We start from the raw sequence: 25,000 nt of genomic DNA, 5'->3' as shown, positions 1-25,000 counted from the left end.
GATGCAGATTTGCTTCAACCGCTATGCAGTTGTCACCTCGCATGACTTGATACCGGTGGTGACACAACCGTTGCTGATTTCAATCACTGCGGTGTTTAGTCTCCCATCGATGTGCAGTGCACAATGGAAATCCTTTCATGCGATATCGAAGAAGGTAAACGACGACGACGACGGACGACAGTTTGTGAAACCAGATAAGATAACGGACTGCTAAACTGTTTGGTTCCGCTTGACACTGACTGCCGCCCTGTTCGAGGATTCGACCGGATCGGGAGGAAAAAATAGGCGATGGCTGACCGACCGAACATTCATCAGCCATCAACCTGCAGCAAAGGTGTTCGGTTTGTTCTTGACAGGGCGTGGTACGAACCTTCTTCCCCTCTCCACACAACCAAGGACCATCACGCGCACGCTTGGCACGGAGAAGCGAAAGAAGAATTGCAGCGAGATGGTAGGTACGTGAGTGCTTATCATCGATATGATAACACTAATTTCGTTCGACTTTTGCCGTCTAGCGCACACTGACTGGATACGTGCTCTTCGGCTCACTCGCGCAAGGAGCAGCCAAAGTCGGTCAAATTGAAGCGCTTCTCCATTTGAAAGATTATTCAATCATTTGCTTGCTGGCGCAGGCAGGCAGGCAGGCAACGAACGTCCCGCCACTACTGCTGGCTGGCTACATGATTGGGTTTACTTGCGCTTCGCGGCCGGGCGAGTGAGTGAATGTGGTGATGCGATTTGCATACCCATCGGCCTACCCCGCTAGCTCTTGCACTATCCAGACGCTGCTGCCAGTAGGTAGGTATAGTTATCGTTGGCAATTTTCCACATCTACAGTCTACAGATGTAGTGGCATGCTAGATGAAGCTATTTTACCATGACCGAGACTGACTGGTTTTGTTAAAGTCGATGATCTTGGTGTACTTCGTGTGAACCTCAGATGGATGGATGGATGGCATCATCGGTGGAATATTGAAATGAAAATACAACTGCCTCGCATATTTATTTTCGAACGAAATGGATCTATATTCCTACGTTAAAATACTAAATTTTAACATATCAATGCATTAAAAACTGTTTAAATGAGCTTTATGTAAATGTCATTTTAATTTTGAAACTTAAATTTTCTGAAATGTCGTCCATTTGTTGAAAAATGTTCATTGCGGTTCAGTTGTGATTAAATCACTAATGAACTGAATAGTTTGTTTTTAGTAGTGAACTAATTAAAGGCAATAGAATGTCCGATATCTCAATAAACAAAGGAAAAAAATATAAGGGGGATTCACTATGCAGCGTAAATAACTGCGTGAGCAATGATTATCTGATTATTGAAATGTTTCATGAAATTGTGAATGAAATAATCAACGAATGGATCGGTGATTGCGAAGTTTAATCAGGATATATTTAATATTTAATCAGCGTTTTACGCTGTTTGGTCAATCCCACTATTTTTTCCCAATATGTTAATATGTTGAGAAACACGTCTTTAGATTTTCGAGAAAACTCTAACCCGGATAGGCCATTGAACCCTTGAATAAGTTGATAGATTCATCCTCAGATCCTTCACGTATTCTCCTCAAAATTAGTGGTGTCTAAGGTCAAAGCGTATTTTGAAAGGATTGTGAAGCGGATCCTAGGAGAATTCTGAAAATAATCCTTAGTGGGTTCTAACGTACATCTTGAGTTGAGAGGATACTGAAGTGAATCTTGGGAGGGTTCTGGAGTGAATTCTGAGAGGATTCTGAAATGAATCCTGAAAGATTCTGAAGTGAACCTTGAGAGAATTCTGAAATGAATGCTGAGAGGACTCTGACGTGAGTAGTGAGAGGATCCTGAAGTAAATATCAAGAGGATTTTGGAATGAACTCTGAGTGGACTCTGACGTGAGTAGTGAGAGGATCCTCAAGTGAATTCTGAGAGGATTCTGAAGTGCATCCTGAGACAATTCTGAAGTAAATCCTGAGAGGATGCTGAAGTGAATCTTGAGAGTATTTTGGAGTGAATCCTGAGAGGATTCTGAAGTAAATCCTGAGAGGATGCTAAAGTGAATCTTGAGAGTATGTTATGATGAATCCTGAGAGGATTTTGAAGTAAATCCTAAGAGAATGCTGAAGTGAATCTTGAGAGGATTCTGAAGTAAATCCAGAGAGAATGCTGAAGTGAATCTTGAGGGGATTCTGAAATGAATCCTGAGAAGGTTCTGAAGTAAACCCTAAGAGGATTCTGAAGTGAATTCTCAGAAGATTCTGAAGTGAATCTTGGAAGGATTCTGATGTGAATCCTGAGAGGTTTCTGAAATCGATTCTATCCTGTGTGAATCCTGAGACAATTCTGAAGTGAATCCTAAGAGGATGTTGAAGTTAATCTTTAGAGTATTCTAAAGTAAATCCTGAGAGGATTCTGAAATGAATCCAGCGAGAATTTGCAGGTGAATCCTGAGAGGATTCTGAAGTCAATCATGAGAGGATTCTGAGGTGAATTCTGAGAGGATCCTGAAATAAATACGGGAAGTATTTTGGAACCAATCCTGAGAGGACTCTGAAGTGAGTCCTGAGAAAATTCTAAAGTGAATCCTGAGAGGTTTCTGAAATCAATTCTATCTTGCGTGAATTCTGAGACAATTCTGAAGTGAATCCTGAGAGGATGTTGAAGTGAATCCTGAGAGGATTCTGAAATGAATCCAGCGAGAATTTGCAGGTGAATCTGAAGTGAATCCAGAGAGAATTCGCAGGAATGAGATGAACCAGCCTAGGGCTGAAAATCTAAAAAATAAAGACAAAAAAAAATTCCTGAGAGGATTCTGAAATGAATATTGAGAGGATTTTGGAGTGAATCCTCAGAGGATTCTGAAGTGCATCCTGAGAAGATTCTGAAGTACATACTGAGAGGATTCTGAAGTGAATCCTGAGAGGATGCTGAGATGAATCTTGAAAGTATTATGAAGTGAATTCTGAGAGGATTTTGAAAATGAATCCTGACAGATTCTGAAGTGAATCCTGGGAGAATTCTGATGTGAATGCTGAGAGGATTCTGAGGTGAATCTGAAGGAGTTCTGAGAGGATTCTGAAGTGAATTTTGAGAGGATGCTGAAGTGAATCTTGAGAGTATTCTGAAGCGAATCCTGAGAGGATTCTGAGCAGAATCCTGAAAGATTCTGAAGTGAATCCTGAGAAGATTCTGAGGTGAATCTAGAGAGAACTCGCAGGTGAATCCTGAGAGAATTCGGAAATGAATACTTAGAAGATTTTGGAGTGAATCCTCTCAGGATACTGAAGTGAATCTTGAGAGTATTCTAAAGTGAATCCTGAGAAGATTCTGAAATTAATCCAGCGAGAATTCGCAGGTGAATCCTGAGCGGATTCTGAAGTGAATCCTGAGACAATTCGCATGTGAATCCTGAGAGGATTCTGAAATGAATACTGAGAGGATATTGCAGTGAATTCTGAGAGAATTCTGAAGCGCATCCTGAGAAGATTCTGAAGTACATCCTGAGAGGATTCTGAAGTGAATCTTGAGAGTATTCTAAAGTGAATCCTGAGAGGATTCTGAAATTAATCCAGCAAGAATTCTCAGTTGAATCCTGAGAGGATTCTGAAGTGAATGTTGAGAGTATTCTAAAGTGAATCCTGAGAGGATTGTGAAATTAATCCAGCAAGAATTCGCAGTTGAATCCTGAGAGGATTCTGAAGTGAATCCTGAGAGAATTCACAAGTGAATCCTGAGAGGATTCGGAAATGAATACTGAGAAGATTTTGGAGTGAATCGTGAGAGGATGCTGAAGTGAATCTTGAGAGTATTCTAAAGTGAATCCTGAAAGGATTCTGAAATTAATCCAGCGAGAATTCGCAGGTGAATCCTGAGAAGATTCTGAAGTGAATCCAGAGAGAATTCGAATGTGAATCCTGAGAGGATTCTGAAGTGAATACTGAGACGATTTTGGAGTGAATCCTGAGAGGATTCTGAAGCGCATCCTGAGAAGATTCTGAAGTGCATCCTGAGAGGATTCTGAAGTGAATCCTGAGAGGATGCTGAGATGAATCTTGAAAGTATTCTGAAGTGAATTCTGAGAGGATTCTAAAAATAAATCCTGAAAGATACTGAAGTGAATCCTGAGAGAATTCTGGAGTGAATGCTGAGAGGATTCTGAGATGAATTTTGAGAGGATTCTGAAGTAAATACTGAGAGGATTTTGGAATGAATTCTGAGAGGACTCTGAAGTGAGTTCTAAGAGGATTCTCAAGTGAATCCTGAGAGGATTCTGAAGTGAATTTTGAAAGGATGCTAAAGTGAATCTTGAGAGTATTCTGAAGTGAATCCTGAGTGGATTCTGAGATGAATCCTGAAAGATTCTGAAGTGAATCCTGAGAGGATTCTGAAGTGGATCCAGAGAGAATTCGTAGGTGAATTCTGAGAGGATTACGAAGTGAGTGCTGAGGAGATTCCGAAGTGAAACTTTAGAGGATTCATCCGAGAGAGTTCAGAAGTAAATCCTAAGAGAATGCTGAAGTGAATCTTGAGTGAATTCTGAAACGAATCCTGCGAGGGTTCAGAAGTGAATCCTAAGAGGATTCTTAAGTGAATCTTGAGAGGATTCTGAAGTGAATCCTGAGACGATTCTGCAGTGAATCCTGGGAAGATTCTGAAGTGAATCTTGGAAGGATTCTGATGTGAATCCTGAGAGTTTTCTGAAATTAATTCTATCTTGTGTGAATCATGAAACAATTCTTAAGTGAATCCTGCGAAGATTCTGCAGTCAATCTTGGGAGGATTCTTAAGTGAGTGCTGAGGAGATTCTGAAGTGAATCTTGAGGGGATTCATCCGAGAGGGTTCTGAAGTAAATCATGAGAGAAATCTGAAGTGAATTCTGAGAAGATTCTGAAATGAACGCTGCGAAGATTCTGAAGTGAATCCTGAGAGGACCCCGAAGTGATTCCTGAGAGGATTGTGAAGAAAGTCCTGAGGGGATTTTGAAGTGATTCCTGAGAGGATTCGGAAATGAATCCTGAGAGGATTCTGAAGTGAATGCTGGAAAGAATCTTAAATGAATACTGGAGGTATTCTGAAGTGAATGCTGAGAGGATTCCGAAGTAAATCCTGAGGGGATTTAAAAGTGAATCGTGAGAGGATTCAAAAGTGAATCCTGAGGATTCTGACGTGAATCCAGTGAGGATTCTGAAGTGAATCCTGGTAGGGTTCTTAAGTGAATCCTGAGGGGATTCTGAAGTGAATCCTGAGAGGATTCTAAAGTGAATCCTGACAGGATGGTGAAATGAATCCTGAGAGGATCCTGAAGTGAATCCTGGAAGGATTCTGAAGTCATTCCAGGAAGGATTCTGAAGTGAATCCTGAGAAAATTCTCAAGTGAATCCTGAGAAAATTCTCAAATGAATCCTGAGAGGATTCTGAAGTAAATGCTGAGAGGATTATGAGGTGAATTCTGAGAGGATTAATCTGAGAATTTTGAAATAAATCCTGAGAGAATTCTTCAGTAAATTCTAAAAGGATTCTGAAGTGAATCTTGAATGGATTCACCTGAGTGAATCCTTAGAAGATTCTGAAATGAATTCTGAGAGGATTCTGAAGTAAATCCTGAGAGAATTCTCAAGCGAATCCTGAAAGTATTTTGAAGTACATGCTGACAGGATCCTCAAGTGAATCCAGAGAGGATTTTCAAGGGGATCCTGAGAGGATTTTCAAGGGAATCCTGAGAGAATTCGCAAGTGAATCCTGAGAGGATTCTCAAGTGAATTCTGAGAGGATTCTCAAGTGAATTCTGCGAGGATGTTGACGTTAATGCTGAGAGGATTCTGACGAGAATCCTGAGAGGACTCTGACGAGAATTCTGAGAGGATAAAGTGAAATCTGAGAGGATTCTGAAGTGAATTCTGAGAAGATTCTCAAGTGAAACCTGAGAGAATTCAAAAGTGAATCCTGAGAGAATTCTAAAGTGAATCATGAGAGGATTCTGAAGTAAATTTGGGTAAGATGTTGAAGTGAATATTGAGAGGGTTCTGACGTGAATTCTGAGAGGATTCTGAAGTGAATCCTGAGAGGGTTCTGAAGTGAAACCTGAGAGGATTTTGATGTGAATCCTGTGAGGATTCTGAAGTGAAACCCGAAGTGAATCCTGAGAGGATTCTGAAATTAACCATGAAAGAATTCTAAAGTGAATCATGAGAATATTTTGAATTGATTTTGGGGAGGCTTCTCAAGTGATTACTGAGTGGATGCTGAAGTGAGTCCTGAGAGGATTCTGAAGTGAATGCTAAGAGCATTGTGAAGTGAATCCTGAAAGGATTCTGAAGTAAATCCTGAGAAGATTCTGAAGTTAATCCTGAGAGAATTCTCAAGTGAATGTTAAGAGCATTGGGAAGTGAATCCTGATAGGATTCGGGACAAAATCCTGAGAACATTCTGAAATGAATCCTTAGAGGATTCTGAAATGATTCCTAAGAGGATTCTGAAGTGAATGCTGAGAGGATCGTGAAGCGAATCCTGAAAGGATTCTGAAGTAAATCCTGAATGAATTTTGAAGAGAATCCTGAGAAGATTCTGAAGTGAGTGCTAAAAGGATTCTCAGGTGAATTCTGAGAGGACTCTAAAGTGAAGGCTGAGAGGATTCTGAAGTGAGTCCTCTGAAATGTCTACTAAGGAATTTGAACTCCAAAAAAAGTACAAGATATTTTATGTCTATGTGAGGTCTCCAGTTAGCCTAGTGGTTAAGGGTCGGGAAAATTTTCTCGACTCGCTGGGCATAGTGTATCATTGTGCTTGCCTCACAAGATACAAATTCATGCAATGGCTGGCAAAGAAACTGTGCAAATAACTGTGGAAGTGCTCAAAGAACACTAAGTTGGAGAGAGGCAGGCCAAATTCCAGTGGGAATGTAGAGCCATACAGAAGAAGAAGAAGATATTTTATGTTTCTCATAAGGGAGCATCCATTAAGTACGTCACGCCAAAATGGGGAATTTTCGACCCCCCCCCCTTCGTACGGGTTTTTCCTATATTTAATACATTGCTTGTCACACTTTCACAAACCCCCCCTCCCCCCTAGGACCGTGACGTACTTAATGGATGGCCCCTAAAGTGATTTTGGCTAAAAGCTTTACCATTTTGAAAGTGTAAGCAGATTCTAATCGCTTCATAAAATTATGACCAATAAATGACCAAAATTGATCCATAACTAAACACAGCTAAAATCAATCAAACAGCTCAGACGCGGCACATGCTTCACAATAGCACCTACCTACTTCACATTGGACGATGAGGCAATCAAAACAAATACTGGAAAACAAAAACCCGTTCTCCTCGAATTGAGTAGAGTAGACGTAGAGGTATGCGGTCTGTTCCTACAACAACAATCCGTGCAAGCACGTCAACAACGTGGTGTATCATCATCGTCATTTGCGATTAGCGGTATAAAACAGATGTCAAAACGAGAATTCTGCAATAGTACCCGCCCAAGGTTCGCACAAATCTCCCTCGGTTGAAATGGTAGGTATGGTACGCGCCTATTTTAAGCTCGATGATTAACGTGACTCACCTTGTCAGGTTGGACTTGATCTCCTCCTTAAACTTCTCCAGCTGTCGCTTCATGTTCCTGTTCATTAGACTCCGCTACTTGTGTTCTCGCAACTGAATGACGGAATCACCGTCTCTAGATGCATTGATTCAGCTGGGCTCGGGGGGTTCTGCTTCTGCTTTTTTTTTCACTTTTCCATGTAGGTAATTGCTGCAATTCACTGTTTTTCTTCAGTCGTGTGATTCGAAAGGCATTAACCTTGTTCCACAAAATCTCACTGCATATTCACTTTACCTGGTGGCAAAATTTGGCTATTATTGATATGAACACTTCGTACAAGGGCTTCCCAATTATGTGATACCACTTGATTCAATTTTAACCTTTCCGATAATGATCGAACGGAGCTATAATTCACATTAATTTCGCCACGTTGCATCGCTGAATTCTTCATCAAATCTATCACACGACCACCCGAAAAACTTGTCGCTATTTTTTGAAATTGATAACGCGAAAGAACCACCGAAGAGAAAATTGCACTACATATTTTTGTACGCGATTACAGCCGAATTCGACTGATAAACGGCCTCCGGTTTCGATCAAACGCAGAGCAATTTGTTCACTTCTACAGTCGAGTTAACGAATGTTCACATTACTGGCCAACGAAGAAGACGGGTGGTTCCCTATATCATCGTCTTTACCTTTGCTTGGGCTGATAACAAATCAATAAATTTTGCCCCGCGACGCGACGACCATCAGTATGCGAATGTTTGCTCAACAGAACCAGCGATAACGCGAACAACTGTCAAATGAGGGAAAGACAACAATCAGCAACAGTAACAACAACAACAACAACAACAAAAGCACAACTTCATCGACACCCCGATTACTAGTTAGTCATGAACCATACGACTCACTCCCCGCGACGATAGTGTTTGGAATCTGACGGTGAACTGCTGGAAAAGACCGTGAGCCGAGAGCAGACACACCAGAAACAGACAGTGGACTCGAAGATTTGAAGCTGTGTGCGAAGGCAGCGGAAAACGTACAGTAAATACTGGAATTGCACTGCCATTTGGGTATTTACGGGATGGGATACCTCCAGATAGCCTAGTGATGATGGCTATGGATCGCCAATTCGGAGACGAAGGGTTCGATTCCCGTTCCGGTCGAAAAAAAAAATCTCGACTCCCTGGGTATAGAGTATCATTGTACTTGCCACACAATGTGTTTATTTATTTATTTATTTATTTATTTATTTATTTGTATTAATCCAACTGACTTGATAGTCTTATTGAATATTCTAATCCTAAATTAGATTAACAGCGTACAAAAGCATTCAATTTCATAACCTCATACATATACAATAAACAACGAAAAATAACAACAGTAATTACAGTCATTGCACAATTATGGGTCACACACAATTATTAGTCACTTTTCACTTTAATAGATAAATACTAATTAATTGCAAGCTTTTGTTAGCCATTATCATTTTTTGTTCATAAGTTGATTTGTTTTGTGTCACTATACGTATCGCACACGGGCTTATACGTCCAAACATACATATTTTTGATATTTTTTTGTTCGGCGCAAAACCATCTGTCAAAGTAACGCTTCGATTGTGAATATCGGAAAGTGTGTGCGCTGCTTTCGTAAGCTCTGTAAAAGCGAACTTCAGTGATTTTCAAGTGCAAAATGGTATCGTCACCAGAACAAATGTATAATTAACGTTCTAAATGTAGAAATTCATGTGGCTGCAGCGAATTAAAGCTCATTTCAGGGAAAATTTAAGTGACTCATTATTGTGCCAAGGAACACCGAAAATCACACAATTATGGGTCACTTTTTGTGCAGCATAATATTGACAGTTCTGTGTACATGAGCATTGCATACTTTTAGGCGTTTATCGGTGGCTGTGTTGAAGATTTTGTCCCCATTTTGAAAAATTGATTCCAAATCGTGAAAACACGCTTTGTAAAGAGGTTTGAGACCAGTTTTAGATTCTACTATGGTTGATCTATCGAGAATAAGTGATTATTCAGTGAAAAAATGGACAAAACATTGTTATTGAGCCGATTCCTTATGAGTGACCCATATTAGGCAACAAATTGACCCATAATTGTTACACAGCCAATTTTGACCCATTATTGTGGTTTTCATTATTCACCAACATTTTAGTAATTTTCACCGTCTAAAGTGAATTTTACAAGCAATTTTTTATATAAAACATTAAAAAGGAGTTTTAATGAAGAGAATATAAAATAAAAATAATGAAAGTGTTATTTTTGTATGTAAAACGGTTCATATTATGAAATGATTATTCCTTGAGTGACCCATAATTGTGCTACGAGTGTATAACATAAATTATCCAAATAGTTTAAACAATAAACGCACAATTGATAATATTTAAGGCTTCCAAGTATTCCTTTGACGGTGTTCAAATTCTCGATATTCGATTCCAACGGGCCAAGTAGACGGCTGCATGGCTAGGTCCTTCCATCTCCATTTCAGCGTTATTTTGAATGAAATATACTCCAGTAGCCGGTAATTAGTTCGTCTGGAAACTAATTTCACTACGCTTAAACAGTCTGCAGTCGGGACTCCCAGACATCGAGAAACCATAGTCGTAATATCACTCTCTGAAGTGGCGTTGTCGATGTTGGTCAACAGCAACGAAAAACAGCGATCATCCGGTATTGTTTGTCTGTCATCGCTTTGCTCTATTCGATCGTTCTGATTTCGTTCCCCTTCGTAGTCGTAGGTTTCGTTTGTTCCGTTTTGCATCACAGAACTGATCGGAGTCGAATGGCGTATAGACACGTTTGCTGATGAGTTATCATTCACGGTGGTTCGCTGCAGAGTATCTAAAATTACTGATACCTGGGCTTTCAGTTCAGCTATATCCGAATGTATTTGACTTGTATCCACGGGAGCTGGCGGCTTAAACTGGGCGTTTCTCCAATCGTAAAAAGCCGGTAGACATTCTGCGCACATCCATAACACACCTTGCGTTCGGTTTCGCAGTTGTTCTTTGCTCATATCAATGCATGATATGTGAAATGAACCACCACAAGGACCACTGCACACAGAATACAGCTTGAACTCGGTATAAATACAAATGGAGCATTTTTTGCACTTTACATCTTTCTCGCGCACCGTTGATTTTAATTCGGACATTTCACGGTTGAAAGAGGTCTTTATCGCAATATGTCCACTAGAAAACGATAGTGCTGGCAAATTTCTACAAAGTAGACGCAGTTGAAGCAATAATATCACCGGAATACTCAAGAAATAAACGTAAATATATCGGCGGAGAAATTAAACGTTTAACAGTCGCTTCGGTCGTAAAACGGACAAAGACAAAGATACTGGAGGATTTTTTGAATGTGTTTCATGCAATGGCAGCTTGAATGGCAGGCAAATAAAGCCCTTCAATTAATAACTGTGGAAGTGCTCTAAGAACACTAAATTGAAGAGAGGCCGAGTTCCAATGCGAAAGTCGAGCCATAAAGAAGAAGAAGAAAGGTTTGGGAAAACAAAGGGAGAAATTGAGGAAAATCGAATCATTTAATGATTTATTTATTGTTTAAAATTTGCAAAAACAATCATTTTGCAGGTAACGGAATTTTAGAAGTGATAATTTTTATCAATATAATTTTCTCTGAAATAACATGATAAAAACCAAGAATTCCAAGAAAATTCATTATCGTTAATACCGGCGAAGAGAAAGTTTCAGAGAGCCACACGCCACTGAACTATCATTACTCACTCTCAGTTAAACTGTTACATTGGCCTCCTAAAGAGAGGTTATGTTTTGTGAAATCCCATTTCGTATTTTAGTGATTGAGTCATTACAGATAATCTTTTTTTTGTGAAAATCGGGCAGAAAAAATCGATTTACCGAAACATTGATGATTAAGTTGACAGAGAACTGGTATTTCCCTTTCAAACTTCCAAATTTTCACGACATAACCTCTACTTTTAATCGTCAATTGTGTTCGTTGTAAACAAAAAATAACTTCCATCACATTCAGCACATTCCTCCATCAGTTTGTAACATTGCAGGTAGGCTACAGTATACTATCTATATAGAGAGCATGTTAATAATAATTGTTATCAATGTTAACAATTCGAATGAAATGAAACAATGTTGAACTGTAGTGGGTTTCCAAGTTTATAAGATTGAAACGGCTAGTTTGGCATAGCCCGACGTTTCGGTTCCGTGTATAGGATTTTTTAAGGGATAAGGTCCAACACGCGAGACCGAAGCGTCTGGCTGTGCCAAATCAGTCATTTAAATCTGATAGACTTAGAAAGCCACAACAGTCCAACAAGAACTAAAATCTTTTATGAAAGCATTATAAAGTAAAGATACTTCCCACACTATCCGAGAGTTGACTGTATCCTAGGACTGTACCTACCAACACTCGATAGATCCCTCCGCGTGCTTTGGCTGGATTAGCAACTGGCGTGAGTATTGTTGTTACGGATTTGTCGAAGTATGAGTTACCTACTCATATGTGTGGCAGTAGAACGATGTGTTGTGATGGGTAAGTTACACCATAGTCGGGGTCGTTATGGTTGTAGTGATAATCTTAGTACGGTGGGCTTGGCGAAATATCTAACTAGTAATGATCATGCTTTTTCTTCAGCATAAATTTTATGTGCGGTAAACATTATTAACAGTTTTGTTTTAGGGTTTGCGTTTTCAGTTGAGCCGATGGACTGTAATCATAGTGACGACAAGCCATCCTGAAAGAAAACACATTTTACATATTTTTTATAATTTTGATAATAATAGTATGTAGCCATTTTTTTAAGTTCTTCTTTTTAAGTCTTACATTGAATAATATTTGATGTGTAAAATCAGCTTGAGAACATAAAAAATAGTTCTAATTATTAGAACTATTTTTTATGTTCTCAAGCTGATTTTACACTCAATGTAAGACGTAAAAAGAACTTAAAAAAAATGGCTACATACTTCTCCTTATCAACCTCAAGGGGAATGACATATCCTTTTCTAACCGGAATATCCGCATTTATCCGTTTCTAACCGTCGCTAACCGTTGCTAAGCCAGCTGCTAAGTGAGCAGCGATTAGACGCGGTTAGCGACGGTTAGAAACGGATAAATGCGGATATTCCGGTTAGAAAAGGATATGTCATTCCCCTTGATCAACCTCTTAATTAATTAATTTCCCAAGATATAAGTAAGCATTTCAAACAGTATTCCTACAGCATTATAGTTGCCCTTATGACAAGGCATTTAATGCTAATTGACCGTATATACGCCTGAAGTGCTATCCAACAGCAGGCTGTCTGAGTGCAACTTCAGGGGAACGTTGTATCAAAATGTCAAAGAAGCGTAACGCCTCGTCGAGCAAAACAAAATAAAAATATATTTACGTCTGCTTCTCGCTCTTTCGACGATCCCACTTCATTTCCCACACACTTCGGCTGATTTGAGTGGTACTTTTTTGCTTCTTTTTGGTGTTATCGGGTTTTGAACTGACGGCCCGGTGATCATCCAATCATGTTTTCTACTCAAGCTGCTGCTCCACGCTCCAGGATATGCTACAGTCGGTCTGATGGCGTGCGCTTTTTTTTCCCCAATATAAAGAGTGGTAGAAAAACAGCTTCAGTGTCAAACTAAACATGTTTACAAAGAGACATTTCATAGGGTGTAAAGCATTTTCTTTCTCGGGGATTCCGGCTTTCAGTCAAAGAAAAGCGTTGATTTTCTTATCTCATAGCCAACGTTTCGATCGAGATGTTGGGATCTTCTTCAGGGCTCGAAATTAATCAATTTTGTCTAATCCCGTGTACATCTCACGGTTGATTGTCGTGTTTCAGTGAGATGTACACTGGATTAGGCAAAATTGATTAATTCCGAGCCCTGAAGAAGATCCCAACATCAGGATCGAAACGTTGGCGATGAGATAAGAAAATCAACGCTTTTCTTTGACTGAAAGCCGAAATCCCCGAAAAATAAGTCAACTTCCCAGTCGAACCTCTAAAGCATTTTCATTCCCTCTTTAGAATAATCCTACGATCCGCTGAAGATCCACCAATTTGGTGCACATTTTCCGACAAAATAAGGTAGGGTAATTTCTCGATGGCAATCCAAACTATCTGCAGCAATGTTTGCTTCGGAGCTTTTAGATGAATAAGGAAAAAACGAATAAGCAACTCAATGTCCAAATTTGTCAACCGAGGCATAGATTCTGTAAGAGAGAGGCAACATGTGCTATCAAATGCATAACATATCCCCCCACACACTTTGCTTTTAGCATTTGTAGAGCAGTTGAAAAGCATTTTGATTGCTTCCCAGCGAAAACACCTCAAACAGTTGAAATGCTAAATAATAGCCGAAAGCTTTTGAATAGCACAGCTTATGCTGTTTCAAGGCAGCTATGCATTCGAACTGCTTATGTAAGGCAGCAAGCAGTTCAAATGCCTCATACGGTCTGCTGCACGGCTTATTCAAATGCTTAGTGGTTACCTGGGCCATATTCAAAGTTTAACAATTCAAGATCAACAATTGAAAAGGCCTCATCAACATTGCGTAAACAAACACGATTCTGTCATCTTAGGGCCTTTTTGGATCCACCCACACATATCACCGCCACTATCGGAAAGCTCGATGTTGCGCTTTTTGTTAGTGATGATGAGGTGTGTGGGTGGAGTACAGAAGGCCCTAAATCGACAGAAACATGTTTTTTCACAAAATATTGATGCGGCATTTTCAATTGTTCAATTATTAAAACAGTAGCTGAAATTCAATTTGATACATTTATTTAGCTTGATTTAGTAATGGTTTCATGAAACGTGTTGTGTGTTTACAACTAAAGAGGCATATTCAGTGAGGAACAGGCAGATCAGAAGAACTCTGACAAAGCTTCCAAAACCTAATTTTGATTAATAATTTGCTCTAGTTGACCTCCAAATGACACGAGGTAATTCCATCAATATATTCTTGGGCAACGGATTCCAATTTTTGGCCAAGTTTGTTTATTTAACTTGGCTAAATAAAGTTAGAATTATAATAAGGTCTAACATATGCAATGGCCTAATGAACAAATTCATAAAGGGAAACTTTAAAAATTACGCCACGCTCTTAAGGGGGAGGGGTGGGTGGTTCAGTGAAGTGCGACAACCCATACAAAAATTTCAGAGGTCTCATACAAAAAGTGAGACATAGGAGGGGACGCTCTCAAAGATTAGAATGAATTTCATAACGTCGGTCTATGACGCATAACCGACTCACAGCTTGTTTTTATACATATTTAACAACACGGTATCCTCAAGCGTCGAAAGCCGTGTGCGTAAAGCACAAGCTCAGTGATTCCGCACGCTAAAAAATCCGTTCTGATAAACGTGAACAAACAAACGCAAAGATGAGAACAAGCAAATATACACCGTCAACTGGAACTAGTTCCAGCTGTCCATATGAGCGTTCTAGAGACCGTGACATCTAGCTCACGGTATACATTTCTTATTGTTGTTATCGTTGTTCCCGTTGCCGTGACTGAGAGTGCACGTATATCGGAACGGATTTTCTTGCGTGCGGTGTTCATAAATCGATTCCAGCTAGCATCTTTTTGAGATTTTTTATTTTATAAATTTAGTTATAACAAGCACGATCAATTTCTATACAGTATTATTGTCGCATCCTTACTTTTAGTTACGGCTAAAATTCATAAGATATTTTGATAAATTTCGTTAGTTTACTTTGCTGAGTGTGTTTGTATTTCTATAAAGTAGCTCCATCTTTCGGGGTCTTTAGTTAGCATAGTGGTTAGGGCTATGGATCGCCAATCCGGAGACGACGGATTCGATTCATGTTCCAGTCGGAAAACTTTCCTCGTTGTGCTCGAAAATTTATCATTGTGCTTGCCTCACAATATACAAATTCATGGAAAGGCAGGCAAAGAAAGCACTTCAATTAATAACAGCGGAAGTGCTCAAAGAACACTAAGTTAAAGCGAGGAAGGTTAAGTTCCAGTGGGGACGTAGAGCCATAAAGAAGAAGAAGCTGCATCTTTCGTATTAATTCAGGAACATTTTCTCTGGGTTTTCTGATTATCACACATATTTTCGCTGTCTTTTAAAAAGAAAGTCCTCTTTAATCCAAAGTTTCCCTTTTTCCATTCTATTAAACGATGATTAACGCTGTTGTTTAGAGAGGCATAAATCTCTCAACAGTAGGGGAACGTTATTCCTGAGCCAACGTTTTGATACAAGTGGCCATAGTACAGCTTTTGAGGGGCCCAGATGCAAATGGGTGTAAGAGACCGTTTTGTCGATTTTGAGCTAAGCATAAGAAAAAAAAAAGCTACAGATTTCAAGCTTTCAGGAAGTTTTTAAAGATATTTTTAACTATTTACGATAATTATTGTTACGATGTTTAAAAAAAATACAAAAAATCGTAGAAAATTGGGTCGATTTCGAAACTCCATACATTTTGTATGCGATTAAAAATTGCTGAAAAATTTTAATTTAATTTCGAAAGTGGGCTTATGTAACTTACACTCCTTTGCTTCTAACCCCTCAATTATTTTTTTTTAATTTGATTAAAGTACACCGGGGCAAGATGAAACACGAAGTTTTGAAATAAATTTCAATAAAATTTGGACATTTTTCTTCCTTTTTGATTGTTTGAATAAAAAACTATGTGTTATGGCATTCAAGCAGTTCACCATCATTGGATAACATCATGTTAACCCGCTGTTCATCTTGCCCCACCCGTTTCAACTAGCCCCGGTGTACCTTACACTAGTTTACAGCATTTTTGAACTCGGTAAGCTGATGATCATTTTTGGGGTAGAATCGTGTCCTGAGTTCGAAAACGCGAAGGAAAAAAATTACAATAGAGCGGAAGTTTTTTCGACTTTCCATACAAGGTTGATGATTTGAAATCGATTTTTGTTCTGTTTTTAAGCAAAGTTGCTCACTTTACACATCTCATTCTCCGTAATAAATGCTTCGATTGCGTTATTTTTTTACTGTAACTCGCCCACATATGATATGTCAAATGAACGTTCAGAAAGAATTTTTAAATATTGTTTTATTGAAAAAAGATGCATTTCTTCATAGTTTTGAAAATTTTGCTGAAATTTAAGGAGATTGTCCCTAAAACTCGCCAATATCTTGAATTTCATCAATCTGACGCAAAACCTGCATTCAGACGATCGAATGTTATTATATTCAGCTTTTAATTTATGGATGTTGACAGAAGTTCACGACTTTCGTTTTATTTTGTTAACTAGTTATATATCATGAGAATGGGGGAAAAATAAATTTCAATCTCACACTACAGAAAGATATCCGGAGTAATTCGCGAATAGGGCGTAACTGACAAAGCAATAACATTGCGAAAACAACAATCGAATTTGGCTGATACAATTTCAATTCCTATTTAGGCCCAATACTATGTGCCTCGAATCGATATCATTTTCAGAATCGCCTTTTACTATTCGCCTTGTTTATGATTTTGACAGAATTTCGCCATTTGCTTTCGCCGTGTTTACGTGTTGATTTCAGTTTCACCTTTCACTTTCGTAAACAAAACACCAAACAAAACAAAGGAGTAGAAGGCGTAATTCTTGTTTTTGTTCGTTTGGAATAGAATGGAATTATGCCTTTCACTCAATCAGTGATTTTCAATAGTTAGAAAAGTGATATCAAGGAAACTTTGTGAGCATTTAGAAGACAAATCTAGCATCTTTTCACTCCTGAAATTACTCAAATTGTGTACATTTTGTTGGTTACGGCTTTTTCGCTAATTATTACGGATTTGTACATTCTATATTGTAGAATAATAACTAAACTTGTTCTACAACAAAATACATATATTATTGAAATGTTATCTTGTGGATATATCCCAATAACTTGAACATAACAAAATAAGATTGCCCAACAAAACATGTTATTAAAAAGATATGTTTTGGTAAGTTAACAATAACAAACTATGATATAAAAACAAGCTATGTGATTTTGTTGTTATTAGTTTGCTATTCTCCGCTGCTCGGGCTTATTTTTCTTCTTATTCATCCGGGAGCGGTCGCGTCGTGTGCTGAGTACACGCACGATGAGCAGTACACGCTTATGGTACAAAGCGTGAGCGTAATGGTTAATATTTCAAGTTAAGTCAAACGTTCTTCAAAGCTCATTATATTAGTCATAAATACTCAAAATTTCATTGCTATCGGTTCATCGAATTCGGAGATATAAAAGCTCAATAAATAGGATAATTATACTTTTTTCTAGACCGTTTTTAACTTCGTGTAGAATGATCCAATCTTTTCCAAGTATAGACCAGATACACAACTAGTTGATCAACTTACAGTAATATATGATGCACTTTTCGAAAAGTTACAGCTAGTTGAACATTTATTGAACACTATACCTGCCATGATCATTAAATATTTGTCTATCCCCTATAGCTCTATCTTTCGTATTCATTGTGGTCGATTTTCTCTTAATAAAATATTGGTTTGCATATGAATGGGGGAACTGATGTGTATCGTTGACCTGATGTATAGTTTGTAAAACTAATAGGCTAACGTATCCAATAAACAACAAATTACTATTACCACAGAATGTTATAAAATTATGCATGAATAAGTCTGCAAAAGCCCACCGTACAATAATAATTTACTCTTCTCGACATGCAACCAACACATTCATATCAAACCTGTGTGCTCTACTGTTTACAGTTCTCGCTAAAGCCCAGGGACCAGTGTTCAGCCACGGACCGTCGAGGGGGTGGGTGCGAGCGCTGCTGTGAAGAACCTCAAACAAGTAAACAAGGCAGTCACCTAACACAACCACCACTATGCAACGGGGGCGACCGACCGACCAAGACTGAATGTGTGGTGAGTATGAATGAGATCATCGGCCACGGGAACGGGAACGAACGAAAACGCAAAGATGATGATGAGGATCCAGAACATTATCCACCCATATCATTGCGGGGCACACGAACACCACACGTATGGATGGGCCCATACCAACATGTATGTAAAAGGGAAAAATTGCACAAAAGTAACTTATCATCCCAAATTTGACATTGAACTCGGATTTTCAAGATTATTTCGCACTTTTTCCGCCTTTGATGTCGTTTCTTTGTTTGATTCCACTGGAGTAACTTTTTCTATTCCGTACTCGAACGCAACACAACGAAATCCAAAAGTGGCCTAAATAAAATTATAATTGCACCAGATCGATCAAAATTGGAACGCACATGATATGTTTTTAGGTGAGTGCTACAAGCACAGTAATTAGATTATCCACTGGAGTCCCACTAAAACTAGCACTTTCCGTTTCGACATCAATCACCATCGAGCCAAAAACGAAACAAAGTCCTCCAACAGATGATTCACACAGACCTTTTTCTTCTTCACTTTCTTGGACACACCACGTACCTACATACGTTTATTGTTTCGTTTTCTCTGGGGCCTTCCCCAGCCGCCGCGAGGACTAGATTTTTTCGTTTATATTTTTCACAACACACGCCCCACTCGACACTCGAGGATTTTCCCAATCAAAATGGAAATCACGAAAAATATTCCCTGACGCCTGACACGACACGGCGACGACGACGACTAGTGGGACTGGGTCGCGCGATGACAAATTTCGCGTGAGACGGCGGCGCTACTGACTGATGATCTGGATCAGACAGACGATCGACGGACAAAACACACGACGGACGAGACACACCAAAACCAAACTCAAGAAGAAATCGCAATGGACTGACGGACGGTCGACCGAGAGAACGAAAAAATACCGATGCAAATCGTGCGGACTTGTAGAATATTGGATGGGTCGATGAAACCAACACATCGAATCTTATGTTTCTATCCGAAACAAACTTCACCCGTCAGATACCCACAGTGTGGCTGTGTGTGAAGTGATATTCCCTCCCCTTTCGATCGAAAACATACTGGGCGCTGCTGGCAGGCGTTATGTTGCGTATGTTTTATGCTCTCGCTTGATTCGAAATGCTAGGTGAACAATTTTCTTTTACAAGCTGGTTTGAGGTTGCGAGAAAGTTGGATCTAAAATATAATTTGAAATCACCAGTTACAAAGTTGTAAGGCGAAAATTCAATCCATACGCATTGAACAGTTTCCAAACATTACATATTGTAATGATGTAATGCCTAGTTTAGACAGTGCAAGTGACTTGATTCCAGTCAGTTGAAAATCTCACTTGAGCAACGCACTTGACATGAACCAATGAATAAGAATTAGCAGGCATGGATTTCTTCAGATTTTTTTTTAGGTTAAGAAAGCTCTCCTAGGATTTCCTTAGGAATTTTTCATGGTATTGCTTCCGGGATTCCTCAAGGACTAGCTCAATGATTTCTGTTGAGGCGTAGCGTGCGATTGTAGTAACCTACGATTTAGTTATAGATCTTAGAAACCGAGTTTGTTATTAGCTAGTCAATAGATGTGAAAAATAAAATCATTCCTTGTTTAGACACTGCACACACCACACGTTATTATTTCCTCTGCAAGTGGTTATGGGCCCAGTGTGCCTGCAGTAGGAAGTATGAAGTACTGAAGACAACGGAAAGCTAGTTTCAGAAAATGGAAGAGGTGACGGAAGCGGAAGTACGAGGACGACATCTTTTAATACTGGAGGAACTGCAGGAAGCAGCGGCTTATCCGGCGCAAATGGGCGTGCCTGTGGAAACCCAGTGAGTCTACCGGCCATCGAGAAGTTGCGAGAACGACAGAACTATGCATCATGGGCGTTCGCGATGAAGATGATATTGGTACGAGAGGGCTCCTGGAGAGCGGTCAAAGCGGAACAAAATCAAGCGATCGACCCGGACCTGGACGAGAGGGCGTTGGCGACGATTTGCCTAAGTAGAAGAACAACTACAGCCTAGTACAGCGAGTGAAGACATCGAAAGAAGCGTGGGATGCACTCCAGAAGGCGTTCCAGGACGACGATCTGCTGCGAAGATTCGGCCTGCTGGACAGATTAACATCCGTGAAGCTTGAAGAATGTGCCTGTGTGAAGGATTATGACGACGAACTAGTAACCACGACGAACAGCTTGAGCGAGATCGGATTCGAAGTTAATGGCCAGTGGTTGGCGTCGTTGCTGATTAAAGGACTCCCGGAATACTACAACCCAATGATCATGGGGCTTCAAGCATCGGGAATCGAACTTTCGGCGGACGTTGTGAAGGCGAAGATATTGCAGGATGTTAAATGGCCGTTGAAGACGTCAAGTGAAGGAGCGTTGTACACGAAGCAAAAACCACGGTAACCCAAGGTGGAGAAGAAAACAGGAGCGTGCTTTACATGCAAGAAGTTCGGGCATTTTGCTGCAAATTGTCTCCAGAAGCAGGGTTAGACTCTTAGAACTTAGAAGCTCAAGAGAAGTGCTTTGTGTGCTATGCTAACCATGGAGAGCGGAAAGGAGGATGCTCGGTTATTCGATTCTGCAGCAAGTTCGCATATGACCACAAGCTGGGAAAATTTTTCGAAACAGGAAGACCTGGTGCACTCGATTGACACAGCAAATAATCAGTCGATCGCATCTGTTGCTAAGTTGCAAAGTGGAACTCGAGCTCGATGAAGGTCCAATCGAAATCAAAGACGTTCTACAAGTTCCTGATTTGGCAACCAAACTTTTATCGGTGAACAAAATTTGCAAGAAAGGCCTGATGATGGTGTTCAACGTTGATGATGGAATTTGGCACGACATTTGAATCAACAATGTACAGGGGATGGCCAAAATGTTTGGGATAGGCAACTTTTTTTTCTATAACAAAAAAGTTCAACATGCTATAACTTTTCATAGGACGCATCAAAAAATCACAAATTTTGACTGTTTGTCAACCTATTATATGTGCATCATTGGTACAAATTTGGGCTCGATTGGTTATTATTTCGCAAAGTTAAAACCGTTCGGGTAAAACACTATTTTTCAGACAACTCATTTTTGAGCTGTCATTCTAGTTCAAAAACTAGTTGTCTAAAAAATAGTGTTTTACCGGAACGGTTCTAACTTCGCGAAAAATTATTCAATCGAGCCCAAATTTGTACCAATGATGCACATATAATAGGGTGACAAACAGTCAAAATTTGAGATTTTTTGATGCACTCTATAAAAAGTTACAGCATGTTGGATTTTTTTGTGGGAGAAAAAAAGTTGCCTATCCCAAACATTTTGGCCATCCCCTGTATGTACAAACTGGCAACAATGGTGGATGGAATCGAACTGAACCTAAGCTGGAATGTGCGTCGTGTGTCAAAGGCAAACAGGCAGAAGACTCGTTTTGTTCAAGTATGTCGAGAGCAAAAGGTTTGCTGGATTTAGTTCATGCGGACGTATGTGGACCCGTTGAAGTACCGTCGATAGGAGGAAGCCGTTATTTCCTAACTTTTACGGATGATGCAAGTCGAAAAGTGTTCGTTTATTTCTTGACATCGAAGGTGTGAATACCGGGCAACCCACTGGAACAATCCGTTCCCAGCCATCTTAGCAAACTGCAGTAGAATCACTTGGCATAATACGGAACCTCACGGTGATGGCGACTTGCCCCGCCAACAGTCCACTCGTCAATCAGGCAGCATCACACTGACGACGACCCCGTCATGGTGCTGGCTGTCACTGATGCTTGCTAGGGGAAATACACGCATGGGAAATGCTACTCAGCTTTGTTCATACCCCACAGAAGGGTCAGTTGTTTGAAGCGTACTAGGACTTCAAAGCGATGGCGGAGCGTCAATCTGGACGGAAACTGAGGATCCTGCGAACCGACAATGGAACAGAATTCGTAAATTCAAGAATGAAAGGCAGCATGAAGCATGATGGAGTTGTTCACCAGACATCGTGTCCGTATACGTCGGAACAAAATGGAACCGCGGAACGCGTGAACCGGACTCTCGTTGAAAAAGCAAGATCCATGTTGACGGATGCGCAGTTACCGAAGAAATTTTGGGCGGAGGCAATATCGACAGCAGCTTACTTAGTAAACCGATGTCCGACCAGATCGTTAGAAGCAATTACTCCAGAAGAGGCGTGGACCCAAAGGAAGCCGAATCTTCAACATCTAAAAGTTTTCGGTTCAAGAGCAATGTATCACATTCCCAAACAGAGGCGAAGGAAGTTCGATTCGAAGGCTATGGAAGGAATCTTTATCGGATATGCCGAGAACTCCAAGGGGTACAGAATCTACGACCCGGATCTAAAGGATGTCATCATCAGTCGAGACGTGGTGATAGTGAGCGAAGGCGAGTTTGGATCGTTTTCCTCATTGGCGTGCGAACAACAACCAGTTGATTTCATGGAACTCTATACCTGGATTGAGCCAGAAGAGCAAATTGAAGTTAAGGCGGTCGGGAGCGGATATTTCCAGGCAAGTATACCGATTTTGTGTGTTATAGTCAAAATACTGTCCCAGATTTTCCCCAGCAGTTGGATGTGGCAATGATCGACCATGATGACCCGCAAACAGTTACCGAGGCGTTACAGCGAGATGACCACAGGCTGGGAACAAGCAATGGGGGATGAAATCTGAGCTCTGTAGGAGAATGAAACTTGGGAGTTGACCGACTTTCCCCCAGGCAGAAAGGCGATTCGATCAAAATGAATTTTTAAAACCAAACGTGGAGCTGATGGACACGTGGAACGACACAAAGCGCGGCTGGTAGTGAAGGGATGTTCGCAGCGACCCGAAATTGATTACACCGTAGTCTATTCACCAGTTGTACGGTATTCCACGATTCGCTACCTGTTGGCCTTAGCGGTGCAGTTCAATTTGGACATCGAGCAAATGGACGCAGTTACAGCATTTTTGCAATGCAAGTTGAAGGATGAGGATATTTACATGGAGCAACCTGAAGGCTTTACTGGCGACCCAAAGAAGGTGTGTAAGCTGAAGCGTGCGTTATACGGGCTCAAACAATCGAGCAGGGTTTGGAATAACCAGCTGGGCGAAGCACTACAAGAATTCGGCCTTACAAGATCTAGTCAAGATTCGAGCCTGTATTTTATCATTAAAGGAGATCGAATTACTTTTATTGCCGTATATGTGGACGACTTTTTGATTTTTTCAAACGATGCGGAAATATAGCTGAAGCTGAAACGTTTCCTAAATAGCAGATTCAAAATGAGGGATTTAGGCGAAGCAAAATTTTGTCTGGGATTGCGCATAACTAGAGATCGCGAGAAAGGCAAGATTTTCATCGATCAGAAGAACTACATTGAGGAAATTTTGAAGCGATTCAATATGGCAAATAGTAATGCTGTGTCAACTCCTGCGGATGCAAGTTTGAAGCTAAACAAAACGATGAGCCCCAGTACTCCTGAAGAAGCAGAAGCGATGAAAGCTGTTCCGTTCAAGGAGGCAGTTGGCTCCCTATTATATGCGGCTCAAGCAACCCGACCGGATACACTAAATTCTGTTTTTTCGCGATTTTTTGTTCCGCGTAAAAAAAATCGTGTAAAAAAAGTTTTCAAAACTTCTTTTATCGGATCATCCTAAAATTTTGACAGGGTATCAAGGATGATAAGAGAGATCTCTGGTAGAAATTTTAGCCCCATCGGAAGTAAATTGCGACCAGGAGAGAAGAATCTTTCCAAAAACACATCGCGTAATTTTGAGAAAATCGTGTAAAAAAATCGTGTAAAATAAAACCGCGTAAAAAAGATCGTGTAAAAAAGAATTTAGTGTATTGCGTATGCGGTAAACATGGTGAGTCAATTTTGCAGCGATCCAGGACAGCGGCACTGGGAGGCCGTAAAACGAATTCTGCGGTATCTTCGTGGAATCACTGAAGCACGATTGGAATATTCGGCGAATGGCACCTCGCAACTGACCGGCAATACCGATGCGGATTGGGGAGGAGACGTGGATACGCGGAAATCAACTACGGGCTACATTTTCATGAAGATGGGAGGAGCTGTTTCCTGGAGCGTAAAACGACAAGCAACCGTGGCGTTGTCGTCCTGTGAGGCGAAGTTTATGGCATTGTCGGCAACGGTTCAAGAGGCTCTCTGGTGGCAACAGCTACTGGAACAAATAGATGGTAAGCAGGTGGTACCGGTATTGTGTGACAACCAATCCGCAATCTGTATCTTCGGAAATAATGGATTCAGACCCCGGACCAAGCATGCATCCATCCGTTATCATTTCGTCAAGGACTCTATTGAAAATGGCGACATCAAACTTGGCTATATCTCTACACGAGAACACCCAGCGGATGGATTCACAAAGCCGTTGGCGAGACTGAAGCATGTGGAGTTCCGGAAGATGATAGGTATCGTAGGTTAAGCGCAGTTTCGAGTTCAAAAGGAATTGCTCAAGAAACTTCTTGAGTGATTCCTGGCAGAAACTTTCTTCGGTGACTGCCATTTGAATTGTCATTTCTTCGCAACTGCGTACTGCGATGGAAGAAAAACCGGTTTCTTGAGCAATTCAGGCAAGGAATTTTTCATGCATCAAGATAGGC

General features: G+C 40.3%; 1 protein-coding gene and 1 long non-coding RNA gene across 2 annotated transcripts; one reads left to right on the top strand and one right to left on the bottom strand.

Annotated features, from left to right (window-relative positions):
* Positions 1-7,544: 7,544 nt before the first annotated feature.
* LOC134284650 (uncharacterized) lies at positions 7,545-19,495 on the bottom strand. The gene is made up of 2 exons (XR_009995859.1): positions 18,914-19,495; positions 7,545-7,819 (listed from the first exon to the last, which is right to left on the bottom strand). It is a non-coding gene; the product is annotated as an uncharacterized LOC134284650 (long non-coding RNA).
* A 4,745-nt stretch (positions 19,496-24,240) lies between these two features.
* Positions 24,241-24,822, top strand: LOC134284649 (uncharacterized). Its single transcript, XM_062843657.1, has one exon. It carries the CDS (start codon positions 24,241-24,243, stop codon positions 24,820-24,822), a length of 582 nt encoding a protein of 193 aa, XP_062699641.1.
* The last annotated feature ends 178 nt before the right edge of the window (positions 24,823-25,000 follow it).

This window comes from Aedes albopictus, unplaced genomic scaffold (genome assembly GCF_035046485.1).
Source record: "Aedes albopictus strain Foshan unplaced genomic scaffold, AalbF5 HiC_scaffold_411, whole genome shotgun sequence".
NCBI classification, from domain to species: Eukaryota; Metazoa; Arthropoda; class Insecta; order Diptera; family Culicidae; genus Aedes; species Aedes albopictus.
This window is presented reverse-complemented; position numbering and strand designations above follow the sequence as displayed.